The sequence below is a fragment of the Apus apus genome, chromosome 11 (genome assembly GCF_020740795.1).
Source record: "Apus apus isolate bApuApu2 chromosome 11, bApuApu2.pri.cur, whole genome shotgun sequence".
NCBI lineage: Eukaryota > Metazoa > Chordata > Aves > Apodiformes > Apodidae > Apus > Apus apus.
In genome coordinates this window covers 2,043,105-2,059,651 of record NC_067292.1, presented here as the reverse complement: position 1 = coordinate 2,059,651, position 16,547 = coordinate 2,043,105, and the positions used below count along the sequence as shown (strand labels likewise).

Below are 16,547 nucleotides of genomic sequence, written 5' to 3'. Positions count from 1 at the left end.
CACTTGCACCTCTGTGTGCTTCTCATCACGAGTTACTGAGAGAGAAAAGCTGCAGATACTCTCTGCAACGCTGTGAGCCATCTGTCTTCCTTATCTTTTTGGAAGAGGAACTTCCAGTCTTTTATTGCTGGTAATATTTTGAAAAGATTGGGAGATTAAACTTTGTCCTCAAAACCGTCTTGTAATTATATCACAAATACTTGTTGTTTAATTTTAAGTACAGCACAGAAAGTCTGTAACAATATTTAGTGATGCCTGGTCCGTATTGTCATCGGTGTATTTGCTGGGATGAATTACAGGTTGAATGTGGATTTATTTCTCTGCAAAGAGAACACATCAGCAGGCTATATGCATTCTTACTTTCAATACATGTGGGACAGATAAATGTAGCTCAGGGGTTACTGTGGTTTTTAATGAATACTGCTTGATCTTAACACGGAGGCAACTGCTTCTTCGGACCAGTTAGGTCAGTCTGTCCTTCACTGCCCCTCCTCTTCATCTTGTTAATGCTTTAAAGTTATTATCATCGGAACTGGACTGTGAAATCGTCACAATAACTTAGCATCAGGCACCATCAGATAGGAGCTTGTCAGTGCAGTTGGCCTTGGTTAAATTGAACCTAATGAGCTCAGGGTATAAAGCAGATCGTTACTGACCTTCCCTTTATACTTCACTAACCTCCGTACTGGACGTGCTTCCTAGTGTTGGGTCTTGCTCTGTGTTATGGTTTAAGTGGACCCAGCAGATTGTTGACACCTATAAGAGGGTCTTTAGGATCCTGAAGGACCTGGAAAAGTCGGAACAGAGAGAAGCCAGGATTCCCTCCCTCTTCCTGCCACACTCTGTACAAGTCAGGAGAACCAGAAGCTCAGCCCCTTTTTCCTGCCCCTTTCTTCCTTGCTGCTGCTCAGAGGTTCTTCCACTTGCCTCATGCTCTCCAGAATCTGGGTGCTGTGAGGAGCCATGGTTCCTCTCCTGGGGTGGCCTTGCCACAAGGGACTCTGACCCACCTATTGCTGCCAGCATTGAGATAGGTTTTGCATCCATCTGTATATAAGTTTGTAGACCTGTTCTCCTGTGTTACAGTAAATTTGTTCCAGTTTCAATTTTCAACCTTTAATTCTCTCTTCCTTTATCCCCCTTTTATCTTCCCTAGGGAGTGTAAAGGGAGGGTAATGGAGAGCAGTTCTGCCCTCTGATTTGTGGTTCACCCTGACCACTAAACCAAGACACTCTGTTTCATCAAGTGAAGAACTACAGAAGATAATCTTAGAGAATAAAATTTTGGCTTTTTCCATACAGCTCCATTCTTCTGCCATTCTGCATTGCCTCTTCCAGATTCCATAGTAAATGCCAAAGAGATGGAGACCTTGATTAGTTTAAGCCTCTGGTGTTTTCAAGGAACTTATTTCTGATACTGAAAAGGTTTAAGCTCTGCACCTAAATATGGAGTCTAGTTGCCCCAGGGAAGCTGATCTGTAAGCCTGTAAATCCAGTAAACAAATGTTTTGTTGGCATTAAACACAGTGAATAGTTTTAGTCTTAAGGTTCCATGAAGTAAACTTTTAAGACTGAAAAGAATCAGCTAGAGGGAGTTCCTGTATTGAAGTGAACATGTTTATCAGGAGAGCTTCCTGGCATTTGAAGGAGTTGTGGTTGCTGTTTTAATGTATTCAGGTACTTTTGCTATCAGTGATGAATGACAGCGTAAGGGGAAGGTAAGCACATCTTTTCTTGATTTGTTTGTTTGTTTTCTAGGAATCATCTAAACCCATAACCATCCTTACATTTCTGGGTCCAAACTGTCATTTTTACCAGTGCTTTAGCTAGAGCATGTCACTGAGATCTTTCCTTTTTCCTATGCACAACTCATTGCTTTTGTGCAGGATTTGCTGAAATAGCTACTTACAGAATCATGGAATGGTGAAGGTTGGCAGGCACCTCAAGGATCATCAGGTTCCAACCTCCCTGCCACCAGCCCAGGCTGCACAAGCCTCATCCAACCTGGCCTTGAACACCTCCAGGGATGGGGCAGCCACAACCTCCCTGGGCAACCTGTGCCAGTGCCTTCCTGCCCTCATGGGCAGGACCCTCTTTCAGTTTAAAACAGTTACTCCTTGTCCTATCACTGCCCTCTCTGGTGAAAAGTCCCTCCCCAGCTTTCCTGGAGCCCCTTCAGGCACTGGAAGGTGCTCTAAGTTCTCCCGGGAGCCTTCTCTTCTCCAGGCTGAACACCCCAACTCTATCCCCTGGCTGAGCTGGATAGAAGCATTACAGGATTTTCAGATGTAAACCTTCTATAAACAGTCACTCTTTCAGTGATTCAAAACCTCATTTTTTTAAAGAAACATCATCTTTTTATTGCATTCCTGCAGCAGAAATGGGAAGAAATGATGGAAAAAAGACACCAAAATCCCAATGTGTCTTGTTGTTGAGCTTTTTATAGGTAGGCAAACATATGTGCTTGCCTAGATTAATAAAAAAGCTCACAACAGCAGTAGCAAGAATGTGTTTTAGAAGGTTCAGTCTGGCAAGGACCAGACTGAGGAATGGGCTTTTTTGGTAAACAGACTCCAGCTATCTCAAAACAGTTACCTGTTTTTGAAGGCTGGGGTCTAGAGAAAAGGTTTAAATTACGGGCTTCTAGAAGAATAATTCTCAGTGATAACTTAAATCAGCAGAGGATGTGATACGAACTGAACCATGGTTGGAAACTATGCTTGAATAATTTTGGAAGAAACTGAAGGAAAACCTATTACATTTTAATCTTTTTAAAAAATTGTATTTCCTGCCTTGGCAGTTGAATGTTAAATGGGAACTATTAGTTATGGGCTAAAATGGTCTTTAAATGGAAAGGACGAGAGAAGAGAAAGTAGCTGGTTTTCATTATTACTACTAATCTTGTTACTATGTTTTGTGTGGCAAGCATCTCACTGAAGAAGGATCAAAAATAGAAATCCAGGATACTCAGGTTCAATAGCTTGCATGTCCCAAATCATCAAGACTTTGAAGAGAGGATGATAGAGAAGAAAAGGTAGATAGGGGAAGAAAAACAACCCAAAGAGAAAGACAAAAGGTTTGTGTCAGTAGGATACCGCTGCAGGAGGCTGTGCTTCTGCTGCAGTTCTGACCAGGAGTCTGGGTCTGTGTTAATATAAGGAGGGACAGAGAACATCCCTATGGGCACAACATGCCTGGGATGGGTAGGGGGGACCTGTCAGTCCCTTCCCTCTTTTTATCAATTCTGTCAGCTCGTGTATCTCAAGGAAAGCTTCTAGAGCTTCAGTGAAAATCAGTGGCTCGTCAGAGACATCAGAGTTCTGTGTTCACCATCAATGTCAAAAGTTCCCAGTTTATTTTAAACTTCTGAACAAAATACTTTTCCTCCTAGTATTTCTAGGACCATCTAAAATAAGAACTAATAGGAATGCATTTCTGTTTCTGTCTGGAAGGTGATGGGGATAGTGAGGAAAGGGGCTCTTTTCATGCTTTCTTTTTTAATGTAGACAAGTTGTTCTCACCAGGCTCACCATACAATGTGTCATCTTTGAGCCATCAAGGTCTGGGACATGAAGGCTTGCAAAGGTCAGGCCAAGTCACAAAATGTGCTTGAGAGTATGACTAACTTGAAAGCATTCTCAAATGCATGTGTCTCAAAGAGATTCTCAAGTATCTTGCAGACATTTCCTCAACTATTCTGATTTTTCTTGATAAACATTTTCCACTCATTTTTCTATTTGGGAAAAGCATGTAGCTGTGGTTGTAACTGCAAGCTGGAAGAACAGAAGAAGGGAGTGAGCTGCTCTGTTCCAGCTGTGCAGTTGCTTCCTCTTGCAGTGGAAATAATTGTGCAATAATGTCAAGAGTGGGCTCTGGCTCCACGAGACCTAAAGATCTTGTCACTGTCAAGACAAGTTTTTACCACTGACAGCAGACAGTAATAGATGACCCAATGTGCTTTTTCTGAATACGCCACTGGATTATTTCACAAACTCATTCTTTGCTCTGCTTGTTAATTTTCAAGGCAGCCTTTTTTAGGATTGTTTTCAGCATTCACTTGAACTCTCAGTAGCCTGAGTGAGCCTGAGCAATGTTCCATGTCCCACATTCCTGTGCTTTTGTGCCTAAGTGAGGGTGACCAAGCTTCTTGTTCTGGGGATGTTTAGAGCATGAATTAATCAGCTTTGTTAGAAGTAAAGTTTATTGTTTTATAGGGGAACCACATTCTGTTACCTGTTTTGGACCAGTGAGGCAGGATGTTAGAGAAGCCCAGTGGAACTAGGAAGAAAAGTTAAATTTTGGGATGGATTGTTGGGGCTTTTTTTGGTACAATTCCTTTATTTTAGGGTGAAGGGCAGATAAGAATTTCAAAATGTAACTATTGGTCTGGAAGTCAAGTGAGCAGCCAAAGAAAAGCCATGTACTTGCCCCTGCCCTGCTTGCAAAAGGCTCTGCTGCCCAGCTCCTCTGTGGATGCTGTGTTATGTAAAGCCGTTAATCCCATTATGTCTTTAATTTTTGCAGCCTTGCTATAGTTTCATATAAAACTTGTGACATTTACAGATCATAAAACTATTAGGTGAGGCTGAATGAATTTACAGGGCTGAAGTTAAATCCTGGTTTTCTCTGGGTCGTACTGATGAAAGGATCTATTCAATCCACCTGAATCCACTCTGTGGACTCTCTCCTTTATTACGATTGTATCTGTCTTCGTAGCAACATGTATTTTGAGATAATTTCTTCCCCTGGGACCCTTCTCCCTGATGTTAAAGGACATGGAGATACCTGTCATTATGTTAACAGGTGGATTTGGGAACACTGTGGAAGGAAGAGGTGTGCAAAGGCAAGCAGAATCCGAGGACCATATCCAAACCTGGCACTCTATTTGCCCAAGTCGGGCTTTTTCTGAGCAAAATGTGTGTCCATAGTGCTGTTTGTGAGAAGCAGAAAGGGTGATATCAGTCATAGTTCTAAAGCATAGCAAACTTTTAGTGTATTTTTAAGCTAAGACAAAAATAAAATAAATTTATAATAATGTCAATCAAGCAGCAGAAAGTTCTTCAGTGTTTCAGGACTGCACTCTCAACAGAATGTCTCTGCTTTGCTCTGTCGCTGCACTTCCCTCCTTTGGGTGTTCCTGTGAGCAAGATATGGTTTCTAATTCTGATGTTTTGTAGCTATAGGGAAAAATGTGAAGAAGGCAATAACTAGAGAATAAACACATCAGTGCGACATTAAATTTAGAGCCAATCACCTGGTTTACAAAACCCAAAGGGTCTGGGATAACACTAGAGGGAAGGAATCTGTCTTGCTTGGCCATTCACCATCTGTTGTTTAATACTGAAGCGTGTCTTGGGTCTGCACCAACAGGACATGGCAAAGAAGGAAAAACTATAGTAATTGTGATTTCAGTAATGTTTGATGTCTTAGCTCTCCATTTTATCAATCTTTTTTCAAACCAAGCAACTGGAAACCAGGCACAGTTCATGTTCTGTAGTCTTGAATTGGGGTTACAGCACATTTAAGTTCTGAGTTGTTTTTAATCTGGCTGTTTGGGGGGAGTGGAGAAGCAGCAATCAATCTGTAGCCTTGTCAGTGGAAAGTCATAAATAACTGGGTTTGTCAAACCCTGCTTGTGCTGCCATGTTGTCTGATTTACCTGTGTGAAAACGAGCTCAGCTTCATCATTACATCCTAGAAAAATGTTTCCCTTTTATTTGTTAATGAAGCCTAGTTACAAATAACTTACCTGGAAGGAAGACACAGCAGGAAGAACACATCACCATTGGTGGCAAACCATGAGAGCAAGTGAAATTTTGACAGCAAAAATAAATTAATTTCTTTGCAAAAAATATAACTATTGCTGGGTTGTTTTTGTTGGTTTTTTGTAGTCAGGATTGTAAAGATAGATTTTCACTAGGAATCTAATAGTTATGGTGTAAGATAACATATTACAGAGTTACATGGTCTTCTCCAGAATATGAGCTATAAAAGGGACTTCTCTTGAAGTGTGCTGGAAGATGTGCAGTTGACAGTATACATAACCCAGGGGAACTGGTACTGTTAGAAGTTTTAGGCTTTGTTGTACAGCAGTTGGAATGTGAGACTGATGGGCTTGTTCAGTTGCTCACAGTTGTTCTGAGTTTTATAGGTCAGAAATAAGTGAAAAAAAAAAAATGCAGGTAATCAGTAGGACAGACTGATGTGGCTCTGACACTTGATATTGTCTAGTTCCAAAATAAATACTGTAGGAACACAGAATTTTGCTTACTCCTATAAAAACAAAACGTACCATCCTTTTGCAGTTTGGTGCTGACTGTATCTCAGAACACCCAAGATCCCTATAAAATCCTGACAACACCCCCAAAGGTCATTTATGGAGGTCACCTCTTTTTGCCTCCCACACTCCCTAGAGAAATTCTAGTCTACCCACTCCTCCATGGCCACCCACCCGCAGATCAGCTGAGAAATCATACTTTGTTAAGAAAAACCTTTGTTGGGAATGTTATTTTTGTTCTTTGTTCACTTCCCTTCATTTGAAAGATGTCTTTTGTTCTCTGTAGTTCAAATACTGTAGTTTAAAAATGCATCATTCATGGCACAAAGAAATTAAAACGGAATTTGTGTATTTTAGCTGAATGTAAAAAATTAGACTGGGGACTTGCCGTTGTTTACATACATGTGTTTTATTCCAATTTGTGTTTCAAGAAGTAAATGAAAATCAGTCTAATCATAAGAATGTTTTTAAGCAAGCACTTTTAGATGGATCAAACTGATTTTGAAGCCTATAGGAGACCTGTAGCCTTCACCAATCACCATGCAGATGTATTTAGAGTAAACATTATTTAGCAGCAATTCTTAAATCTACACCTTCATATACAATAGGAATATAAACATTACTGTAATTAATTGTCAAAACTGAATGCCTTTGGCTGCAAGGAGTACCTTGGGTCTGTGTCTGTTTATGTAGCATTACTCAGGGCTATCGTGTGCCAGTGACATTATCACACTTGTGGTGTAACCTGCTCAGTCTGCCCCACTTGGTCTTTGCAATAATCATTAACAGAACTAGGAATCTTGTAAGGCAAAATGCAGTGAGCATCCAGGATGGGAATCTTTCCACATGTGTACCATGTCCTCTTGGAAGCCCAGAGGATTGAAAGCAACTGTTACTGATGGACAAGTTTTCTTGTGTTTCTTTTTAATGGTCTCTGGTTTTGCATCTGGTTTAAGTTAGATGGTTCATAATGCATTTGTGGTTGTTTCCAAGCTGCTTTCTCCCTTGCTTTCCCTGCAGGTGTTGCAGGGTGCTCAGCTGATAGCTGTAGCTTCTGCTGAGCCTGCCTCAGGGGGTGTGGATGGATCCCCGCTCCAAGGGAGTGACATCCAAGTCCAGTATGTGCAGCTGACACCAGTGACAGACCACTCTGCGACTAATCAAGTATGTATACAAATCTCTTTGCCATTTGATTGTACTTGATTGAAACATCTGTCGGTTGAACTATGTAGCTATCCACAAATACTGCAGCCCCAATGAGTGGATGATCCTGTTTCCAAACCAGTTAAAAAGCCAATCTGTAATAAGAAACATAATTTTGTTAAAGGTATAAATGGTCTATGACTATTCCTGCTCCTATATTCTTGCTCAGTGCCTCAAGAGAATAGCTATTTTGGTCCTCATTGTTTTTCTGAATCCTTGAAGGCTGAGAGACAAGTTAGAGGACAGAGCAAAAAAACTTGCTTGGAATCTGTCCAGAAAGTATTTTTCAGACTGAGGTTTCTCTTCAAAATGTTATTCCCTTTCTGACAACAGCAGTTTTCCAGCTATTTTGATCAACAGCCTGGATATCCCGCAGGAGTCGCAATGTTAGCAATTTTAAGTGAACACTTGCTCCTCTCGGTTACAGTGGAGGAATTTGATTTACTTTTTTTTTCCTTTTTAAATCAGTTTGAACAGCCAGGTCTCAGAGCCTAGAAAAAGTTTCTCATCAGCTTGAAGCTGTGACTGTTAAGAGCACAAGAACATTGACTCAAAACTGTTGTCAATTTTCCTGAAGATGGTTTCACATTCCTCCACGAACCCCACCGGAGTGGGCTGCTTTTCTTGAGAATGCCAAGTGGTTGTGAAAAATAAACTTGCTTCCTAGCCAAAATATAATGGTATCCTTCGCAGCCAGCATTAGAGTGGAATTTTGTCTGCTACAGACCCAGTTGTGCAGAGAATTCTGATCTGGGTACAAACATTTGGATGTTGAGTCTCTCGGGGGGGGGCAATAAAAAGCCAATTTTAAAAAAACATGAAGGGAATCATATCCAGACGTTGCACGCACAAAACTCAAGTGCTCAGTGCTTCTTCTATGGGCAAGGGAATCTGCAGGTGGGTTTGACAGATGAAGTTAGAGCACATTAATTATTCCAGGGGCAAAGAAGGCCTTAGGCTGGAGATGGAGCTGCATCTCCTCTTGCCCAAGTGCTTTCTGCTGGAGCTGGTTGGGAGGTCAGATAAACTCTCTTAGTTGCTCCATGCTGGTGCCCCACCAGGATGCTACAAAGTGTTTTTCAGAAAAATTATGCTCCCTGCCAAAAAAGATCAGCCTGCCCGGCACGTGAGCATGTTGTACTGTCAGATGACACTCTAGTTTTCTGTGCACTCGTCTTCCCGTGTGGACGAGCCCTTAAGAGTCATTGCTCCCTCTTTGCTTGTTTTGTCCCTCCACGAAGCTTCTCAGTGTTTTATTCATAGTCACTTGGAATGGTGGGCTGGGCAATACGAGTGTTGCTACAGGGATCATGCCTTATTTCTTACAAATCCTCAAGTACTGATGGCTTGTTTTCATGTCTTGCAAAATGTAGAAATGCAGAATGTGGTGATGACGAAGACTTTGGATTAATTCTGTGCTCAAATTCATATGGCAGTGGTAAATTTTCTTAGATTTGGAAAAAAAACACAACTCCAAGTCTAAAGTGGGCTTCTAACCCTTTATGCAGTCTTCTGCTTCTGGTCTGAATGTCGGATAAATATTCAGTGTTGCTGCTGTTATTTGGTAATTATATTCCTTCAAGACAGTTTTTCTCTAATAGGAAAGAAAACTTTGATGGGCACTTGACAATTTCCCTGCTATCAAATTTAGCAACCTGACAGACTTACCCACCCCTTTGGCACTAACTTATGAAAAATTTTAGTAATCACCAAATTATCTATGCAGTTGAACAGGTAAAACAAAATCTTGTCGCTGTCTGCAATTACCAGCAACAAAGCAGAGAGGTGAAATAATCTGGCAACAAAACCTTAATTTTGGAGCAGTGCTTTATAATTTTGAACCTGCTGTAATTTTATTTGAAAAAATAAGTTGTGACTGTGTAGTAAAACCTAAAGGATGGGAAATCTACCCTTGAGTCTTTGTGGATTGTCTGGCAGATGGTAGGCTCAGAGCATAAAGCAGGACTTGGAGTAAGACCTTTGATAACAGAAGTACTGCCACAGAAATAATTCTGTATCCAAGGTGTTACATTGAGCATCTATTAGATGAATTTATGGAGGGGAAATCCATCAAGGGCAGATCTCTGGAATCTGTGGGAGTGTACAGGAAAAGATCATTAAAAGCTTGCCCTTTTCTTGCAGTTTCTCTATGCTTGTGACACTGGCTGCTATCAGGGGAAGGCTTATTGGGTGTGATGGATTTTAGCCAAGCCAGTACAGCTGTTCTTAAATACTATTCATCTTATAGCTCTAAAGATAGGGTTTCTTTCATAATCTGGTTTTCCTTACTCCAGCTAACTTGGCTAAAAAGGCAGTTTGCTGTGGGATTATCCTTTCACAGCACTGTCAGACTACTGGTAGGCAGCACTTTAATTTTTAAGGAGACTTCTTTTGGAAGCTGAAGTCAATTATGTTTACTTGAAATACTTTCACAGAGGACAGGTTTTGCTTGGAAAGGGAGTAGAATCAGGCCTTTGGGACGAACTCAGTTTGAGAAAAAGTTGACTATAGTAGCACTGTTCTAATTTTACACAAAATAGAGAAAGACTGAAGAGGGTACAATATCCACTATTAAACCATATCCTGCATCAGCTGGGGAAATTCCAAGCACAGGGCAAACAGTTAACTTTATTCCCCTTAACTGCAGCAGTTCTGTCACTCCGGGACTTCCTACTGTCTTTTCCATGATTGTCCTTGGTGGACTTTCCTTCCATAACACTGTTCAGCTCCTACCCCCAAGCTGTCAGTATGTGCATCATGCTGGGACAACTCCTTCCACAGCTGCAGCACGTGTGCCAGACAAGGGTTTTATTTTGTTTCTTTGCAGAGCTGACTCTTCCTTGGAAAGACAGGGGGAATAATTGTCTTCTGTTCACTCTCTTCGTGCCACTCATTCTTTCATAGATCCTTATCGTGATTCATTATTTCAGCCTTCTCTTTCCAGCCAGAAGGGTGCTAGTCTAGTCTTCATGTGGACTCTTGATGTTACTTTTGGTGCCTTTGTAAGTGTATTGACATTTCATCCCTCTTCTAGAGCTGATACCCGTACAGATTTTGCACCGGTATCTATGAGAAGTGTATCTTAACAAAATACGTTCACGTTCCCTTGGCTACACCAGTGGAAAGCTCCTTTGTTTTGATGTACTGATTTCCCATTTCCTTTTGCAGGGCACTGACACCCTTCAATCAGCAATCCAGCCCGAAATGCAGATAGAACACGGAGCAATCCAAATTCAATAAGAGGATCATGGAAAGCTGTGTCAGCTGGGATGCCAGGGAACCCCAGTCAGCAGTTAAGTGCTGCAGTCTTCAACAACAGGAGAATGGCAATGCCTGTTAGACAAATGGTCACACCTCTAGCATCTCCTGCAAACAGCAGAGTTCTCATGAGTTGGGTGTCCTCACCAGGAATAAATCAGACCCACTTACTTAAATTGGAGCTGCATCACTGCACCAACTGAGGAGCTGGCCTTCAGAAAAAAATAAATAGCCTGCCCTTACACTTAAAGCTGAAAAAACCCCAATCTGTCAGTAAGAAGGAAAGAAATCTAATGAACCAAACCCTGAGACTAAATTAGTGTTTCATCTGTTTCATTTCTTCTGTGAAACGCGCCACCTGAATGTCTGCAGATACCTTAGGGGAGTGTATTGCTGCTTTGCAATACTTGCTTTACCACCTATAGAAGATCAAGAGCTCAAATATTTTTCACTGTTTAAACAGCTTTTTTTTTATTTGCTATGGTGTTTATAACAAAAATTTAAAATATTTAAAAAAAGAAAATCCCATAACTGCAAGTATTAGCCTTTTGCTGGTGTTTTCTGTTCAGTGTAATGAAAAATGTATTTGCAGGAGACTAATAATTTTGTTTGTACTGTTGCTTAACTACTTTTCTAGGGGAAAATGCTTTAAAATGCTGTAATTATGCATTTCTAATTAAAAATAAATGTGTATTTATGAATAGTGCAGCTCTTAAGTTGCTCTCTGCCTTAGGAATGAATACGGTTTGATTGGGCTGGACGAGTGTAGCTGTGGAGTATTTGAAGACAGAGCCCATCTGGCAAACTCTGCTGTCAAACTGAGAAGCAAGATTAAATCTATAATGAAGATATCAATATTAGAACATGTCATTATCTAAGTTTCCAGTGGGGGAAAAAAAAAGTGATAGTTAACTTCTGAGTCTGAAAATCCTATTTTATACAATGAATGTTTCAAATAGTTTTTTTTTTAAATGTCAATGATTCCTTTGAGCTCTCTCCCATTTAGTTAATCCTGCCTCCTTTGTCCGGGCAGTTCTGGCAATACCTCACTTTGGGATCCATCCATAAAAAGCTGGGCTGCAAAAGTCTGATACCTCTCTTGTTTTCCAACCTGCAACAGCAGAGTGAAATCCTCTCTCCACTGAAACTTACGGAAAATTCAATGTTGATTTCACGAAAGCTGCATTTTCATTTTTGCTAAGCTGGAGTGGAAAGGATTCATGATTGTTACAACTTGGTTATCTTCATAGTGCACAATTTAGAAAAATTCAGTTGTGTCCTGGGGAGGTGTTGCTTTGTGTTTGTTTTTCAGCTGACTTGCTAGTGTTTGTCAATATATGGCTCATAATCCACTTAATATGTTAGTGAAGGGGGCACAGCCATAAATCCAATGTGGTTGAATTCAGGATCATTTTTTTTTTTAAATGAAAGGCAGGGTTAAGCACACCCAGTTTCTGGGAATGGTGTCCCTGGTAAGTGTTACACTTTATGTCAATTCCTACTTCTCTTTAGGATGCTTCTTGACGCATAAGCAGGATGCAGACTGAACCACAGCTCCTTGAGCACAATGGCTGCAACAGGCCAAGAATTTGGCGACTCTTTGGTTTGTTCTTTTAATAGTGTTTCTCAGACTGGATGATGTTTGAAGAGCTTGGCATCCAAACAGAAGCCTAAAAATAAAGCAAGGCCTGTGCGTTTTAGCTTGACTGTTTATTAATGATTTATCACTTGGAAATGACAGTGAGAAAGCTGAGATGGCAAAGCCACTGCATGCTACTGCATACCACTCTCTGGCTATATTTGTGTTGGCCACAGCAGCTTTCTTGCCTTCTTCAGAATGTTTTACCCAGCTTTCCTGGGCATCTTCTGCTTTCAAGTGAAACACACATGCATTTAAAGTATAAGGTATGGAGTTTTACTTTATGGTGCAATTAAGAATCCTGTTCTCTTTGCATTTTTCAGCTCAGGTACGAGATGAATTTGAGTTCAGGAGAGGTTTCCTTTAGCCCCTAGACTGCTGCATGCTCCAGTCCCATCTACTCACAGTGACTGTAAAGGTGTGTCAAGCAGTGAAATAATAGCATTTACTAGATTGCAAGAGAATGAGACCTACTTCACCAGTGTGGAATGGAGAGAGCACAAATCAATTGAAATAAATAGGTAAGGAGAGCAGCTTGCTAAGGCTTACCTGTGCAGTCAGAGGTTAAGACTGCATGTTCCTCAAGATGGGAGTAGTTCCCAGCATTATGTCAATGTTTACATTAGTCTAAGCTGTGTCACACTCTGTTTATACTTCAAAGAAAAGAGATTTCAACATTAAGCCAGGTATTCCTATGGGTAATCTCTGTCTCTGTTCCCTTTCTGTAGATTTTATGTCCCTGGGGGATTTATGTCCTTGTCCAGAGAGGAAATGTCTTCAGGAATGTTTTATGTGCTTTCTAGGCATCATAGGGTGTGTCACGTACAAATAAATCATTCCCTGGACAAGTAATTCAGGAATGAATTCCCTTCTAGGAAGTGCTTGTGATGGTGAAGAGTCCATGAGGTTCTGTGCAAGGGTGAGGTGTAAGTTTGTGCGGGGATTATGATAACAATAACCTGTCAGGGAACAGTAAGAATCCTAAAAGTGTTATAGAACTCACGGAAAGAAAATCTTGCAAGAGTACAGAGGGTTTTGCCTGGCTCTGTGATCAGGTAGGTTGGTGGTGCTTCCCCAGAGACGTAGTTCTGCCCTTGAAGACTGTTCAGCCATTTTCAGTAGGTCAGCTAGAAATGAGTTCTCATTATGTCATGTCCTGTAATTCACAGTCTCTGCCTTTTTAATAAGAAGGTTCTTTTTCCCCTCAGCAAAGCTCCTGACATCCTGACTTTCAACTGTTACTTTTCTCCTCACTTTGCTTTTGTCCAAGAGGCAGAGACTGAGAATGTATGATGAGGTCTTCAGGGGGATATTTCTTGTAAAGTTAGACTAGGATCAGCTGCTTATTTTATTTGCACTTAATCTCATGACCTGCAGAACACTGTTTTAATGGATTTGATTTTGTTTTGTGTGAAGCTTTGGGGGAGGAGAGCCTCTGGTTACCATTCTTGACCCCACTGGTTATTGCCAAATTTACGTTTGCTATAGGCTGGATCTCGCCATTTATCCTGATGTTGTGCTAACATTTTTGACACGTAGTTGTGGCTGCATGTGCAGTACAGTACTGAGAGAATGACCTTCCAGATCTCTTCATCTTGAATTCCACCTGAAAGAGCATCAATCTCATGGATTCTTAAGGGCTTCTGTGGTCCTGATGTAAAAACTAATCAATAGGTTATGGCTTGATGCATTGTACAACCAGAACTCAGTCTAAAGAAAGTGAAGGATGTGGGTTATTCCTTTTCTGACTTTCTTGCTTTAATTCCTTGTTATTTTTACATAGTTTGTCTTGCAAAACAAAACTATAAAAATGAACACCCTTCTGTGACCCAAATAAACTGGAATGCTTTCCTTAGCTGTAATTTTAGGCATTTTGGTATTGACAGTCTGCCTATAAAGCAAGGAATGCTGGCCAAAATGTTCTCTAGTGCTTGTCTCCATCATGGAGATCCTGGCATGAGTATGGGTATGCTCTGGCAGCCCTGTGCTTTATTATCTGCTTCACAGAACTGCTGTGGAGTTTCATGTTAGAAAATGCAGTGAGGAAACCAATAGCTAAAAAAAAAAGCCCAACAAAATCACTGTAGAATTTTACTCTGCACAAACTTCTGTTGGCAATCATGTATTCCTTCTGAATTCCTAATTATCTAAGTACTGAAAATGTAGAGCTCTAACTCTAATTCAACAAAAAGCTGTTTCCCATTATCAGAAATAAGAATGTTCCTTTCATTCACTGTGATCCCAAAGCACTTCCCTAAGCTCTGCTGATTTAGGTGAGTCCTCGACAGTCAAACCTCATTTCCTTGGATGAAGCTGGGAATAAGAAAGTCATTCAGTTACAGTGGTGTTTGGTGTGAACTGAGATGGCTTTTTTCCTGTGCTGGTACAAACAGACATACTTGATTTCTCTGCTAAACAAGGTTTGACATATTTAGAGGTTGTTTTATACCCCACAAAGCCAGGAGTAACTCACTGTGCAGCAAGTGGAGGCAGAGGGGTCGGGCAGAGCTGCAGTTGGAACTGGAGCACATGGGACGTGGTGGCTCAGGTGCAGTGTGGCCAGGGCAAGGGCCTGACACTCCTCCCCTCCCAAAAGGTGCCAAGGGATTTTTAATCAGGCCTTGGCCTTTAGTGTGATAAATCGGATGGAACTGGATGGAAACCCATTTTTCCTCATCCAGAGCTTTACACACAAAATTTAATTCAAGAGCAAATGTCTCCTTTGTTGGACTTTTTTACCTTTTTTTAAACTTAGGTCAGTTCTACTTTTGAAAACTTTCTCATGTTTGTTTCTATTCAGTTTTTTTTACTTTGCTAAGGAAAAGTGTCCTGTAATGATAATCAAGATGATGTTATATTTTGGGCAGAAAATTAGGATTTTTAGAATTTTGTTCACCAGCATGGACATTTTAATTGATGGACAGACTGGGAAAAAGTTCTATTCTTCTGGTCCCTCAGGTTAATCTGTGGGTTTGAATGTTTAAGTAAACTGTCCAGTTCCATCTCTGTCCATCAGCTTGGGCTGAGTGGGAGTTAATATAGGTGGTATAATCTTCCAGTAAATATTTTATTTCAGATGTTTCATACTAGTTAAAGGAAAGTTAATCTGGTTCTGAAACAGATCAACAAAATTCTGGATGGAAAGCTGAGCTTAGCCTGCCATCTCTCCATGCTGCATACACTGTGATGCCAGCTGTGAGGACAGGCTGTTCATTGTCCCTCACTTTGCCACAGTCTGGACATTTATGGTATTTAATTAGAAAATAATAACTATCCCTGTTTTCCACAGTAATTCTCTACTGTTCTCAAGTAATGTTTGGGATTTCTGTTTTCAAGATGCACTGAGGTTTGCTTATCAAGCTGTCCAGTGCATCATATCAGGAACTGAGAACTGAAGAACTAAAATCAAACCGACTTTACTCTTGTGTCATTACCACGGGGAAAACCAATCTCCTGTATGTATATTTAAAATAATTCAGGTTTTAAGTGATGAACGATATATTAAAGTTGCCATTGGCTTTTTGAGTCAAGCAGAAAAAAAAAAAAAAGGGAGCTTGCCAGCACCATTTGATTAACTGAAAAATTCAGCTTGTGTGTGGTGTGTGTGTGTATATACACATGCATCTATTGCAATCCTGCTGCTTGAGTTTGCAGGGGTTGGCTCATCTACTAATACTTGGTGCTGAAGTTGCCTCTCTCCTCCTCTTCGGTTTGATGTGTTTTTTGCTCCCTGCTTCCTTCTAGACAATTTAGCTTAAATGTTATGAAAAGCCTAGATCCATTTTCCTGCATTTGAGCTGAACCAGAGGAGCCCGGCTACTCACCTTTCGTTATAAACAGACAGAAATCATAACCCCTCGTGCTACTGGAGTCCGACGTGGATTTAACAGAAAGAAAAGTTCACTTTCTGCACAGGGGAGAAGCTCTTGTGTGGCTTATTTAACAGTTACCAAAACTGCCACAGATGGAACAACTGTGCCTGCCGTTAACTGGCAGCGGTTTCAGCTGGGTCACCAGGTTTCTCCTCCTGTTCCTGCCTGGTGGTCGCGGTTCGGGCCCAGCCCCGGCTGCTGCGGGAGGGACGGAGGCCAAGGAGCAGCTCCTGGCTCGAGACACAGAGAAAGGTGGGTTTCACTCATCGATGATGGGCCCAGCAGACTCAGCTTGGGT

At 41.0% G+C, this 16,547-nt stretch overlaps 1 protein-coding gene across 4 annotated transcripts in view; it reads left to right on the top strand.

Annotated features, from left to right (window-relative positions):
- Positions 1–11,439, top strand: part of BANP (BTG3 associated nuclear protein) — a 135,913-nt gene extending 124,474 nt beyond the window's left edge. For 3 of the 4 annotated variants that reach the window (XM_051629556.1, XM_051629557.1, XM_051629558.1), the window contains 2 exons: positions 7,298–7,441; positions 10,649–11,439. In XM_051629556.1, the coding sequence (XP_051485516.1) occupies positions 7,298–7,441; positions 10,649–10,720 (216 nt within the window). In that variant the 3' untranslated portion in view covers positions 10,721–11,439. Of the gene's footprint in view, positions 1–7,297; positions 7,442–10,648 lie in introns of those variants that run through there. The other variant, XR_007890598.1, reaches the window with a different exon arrangement.
- Positions 11,440–16,547: the final 5,108 nt, after the last annotated feature.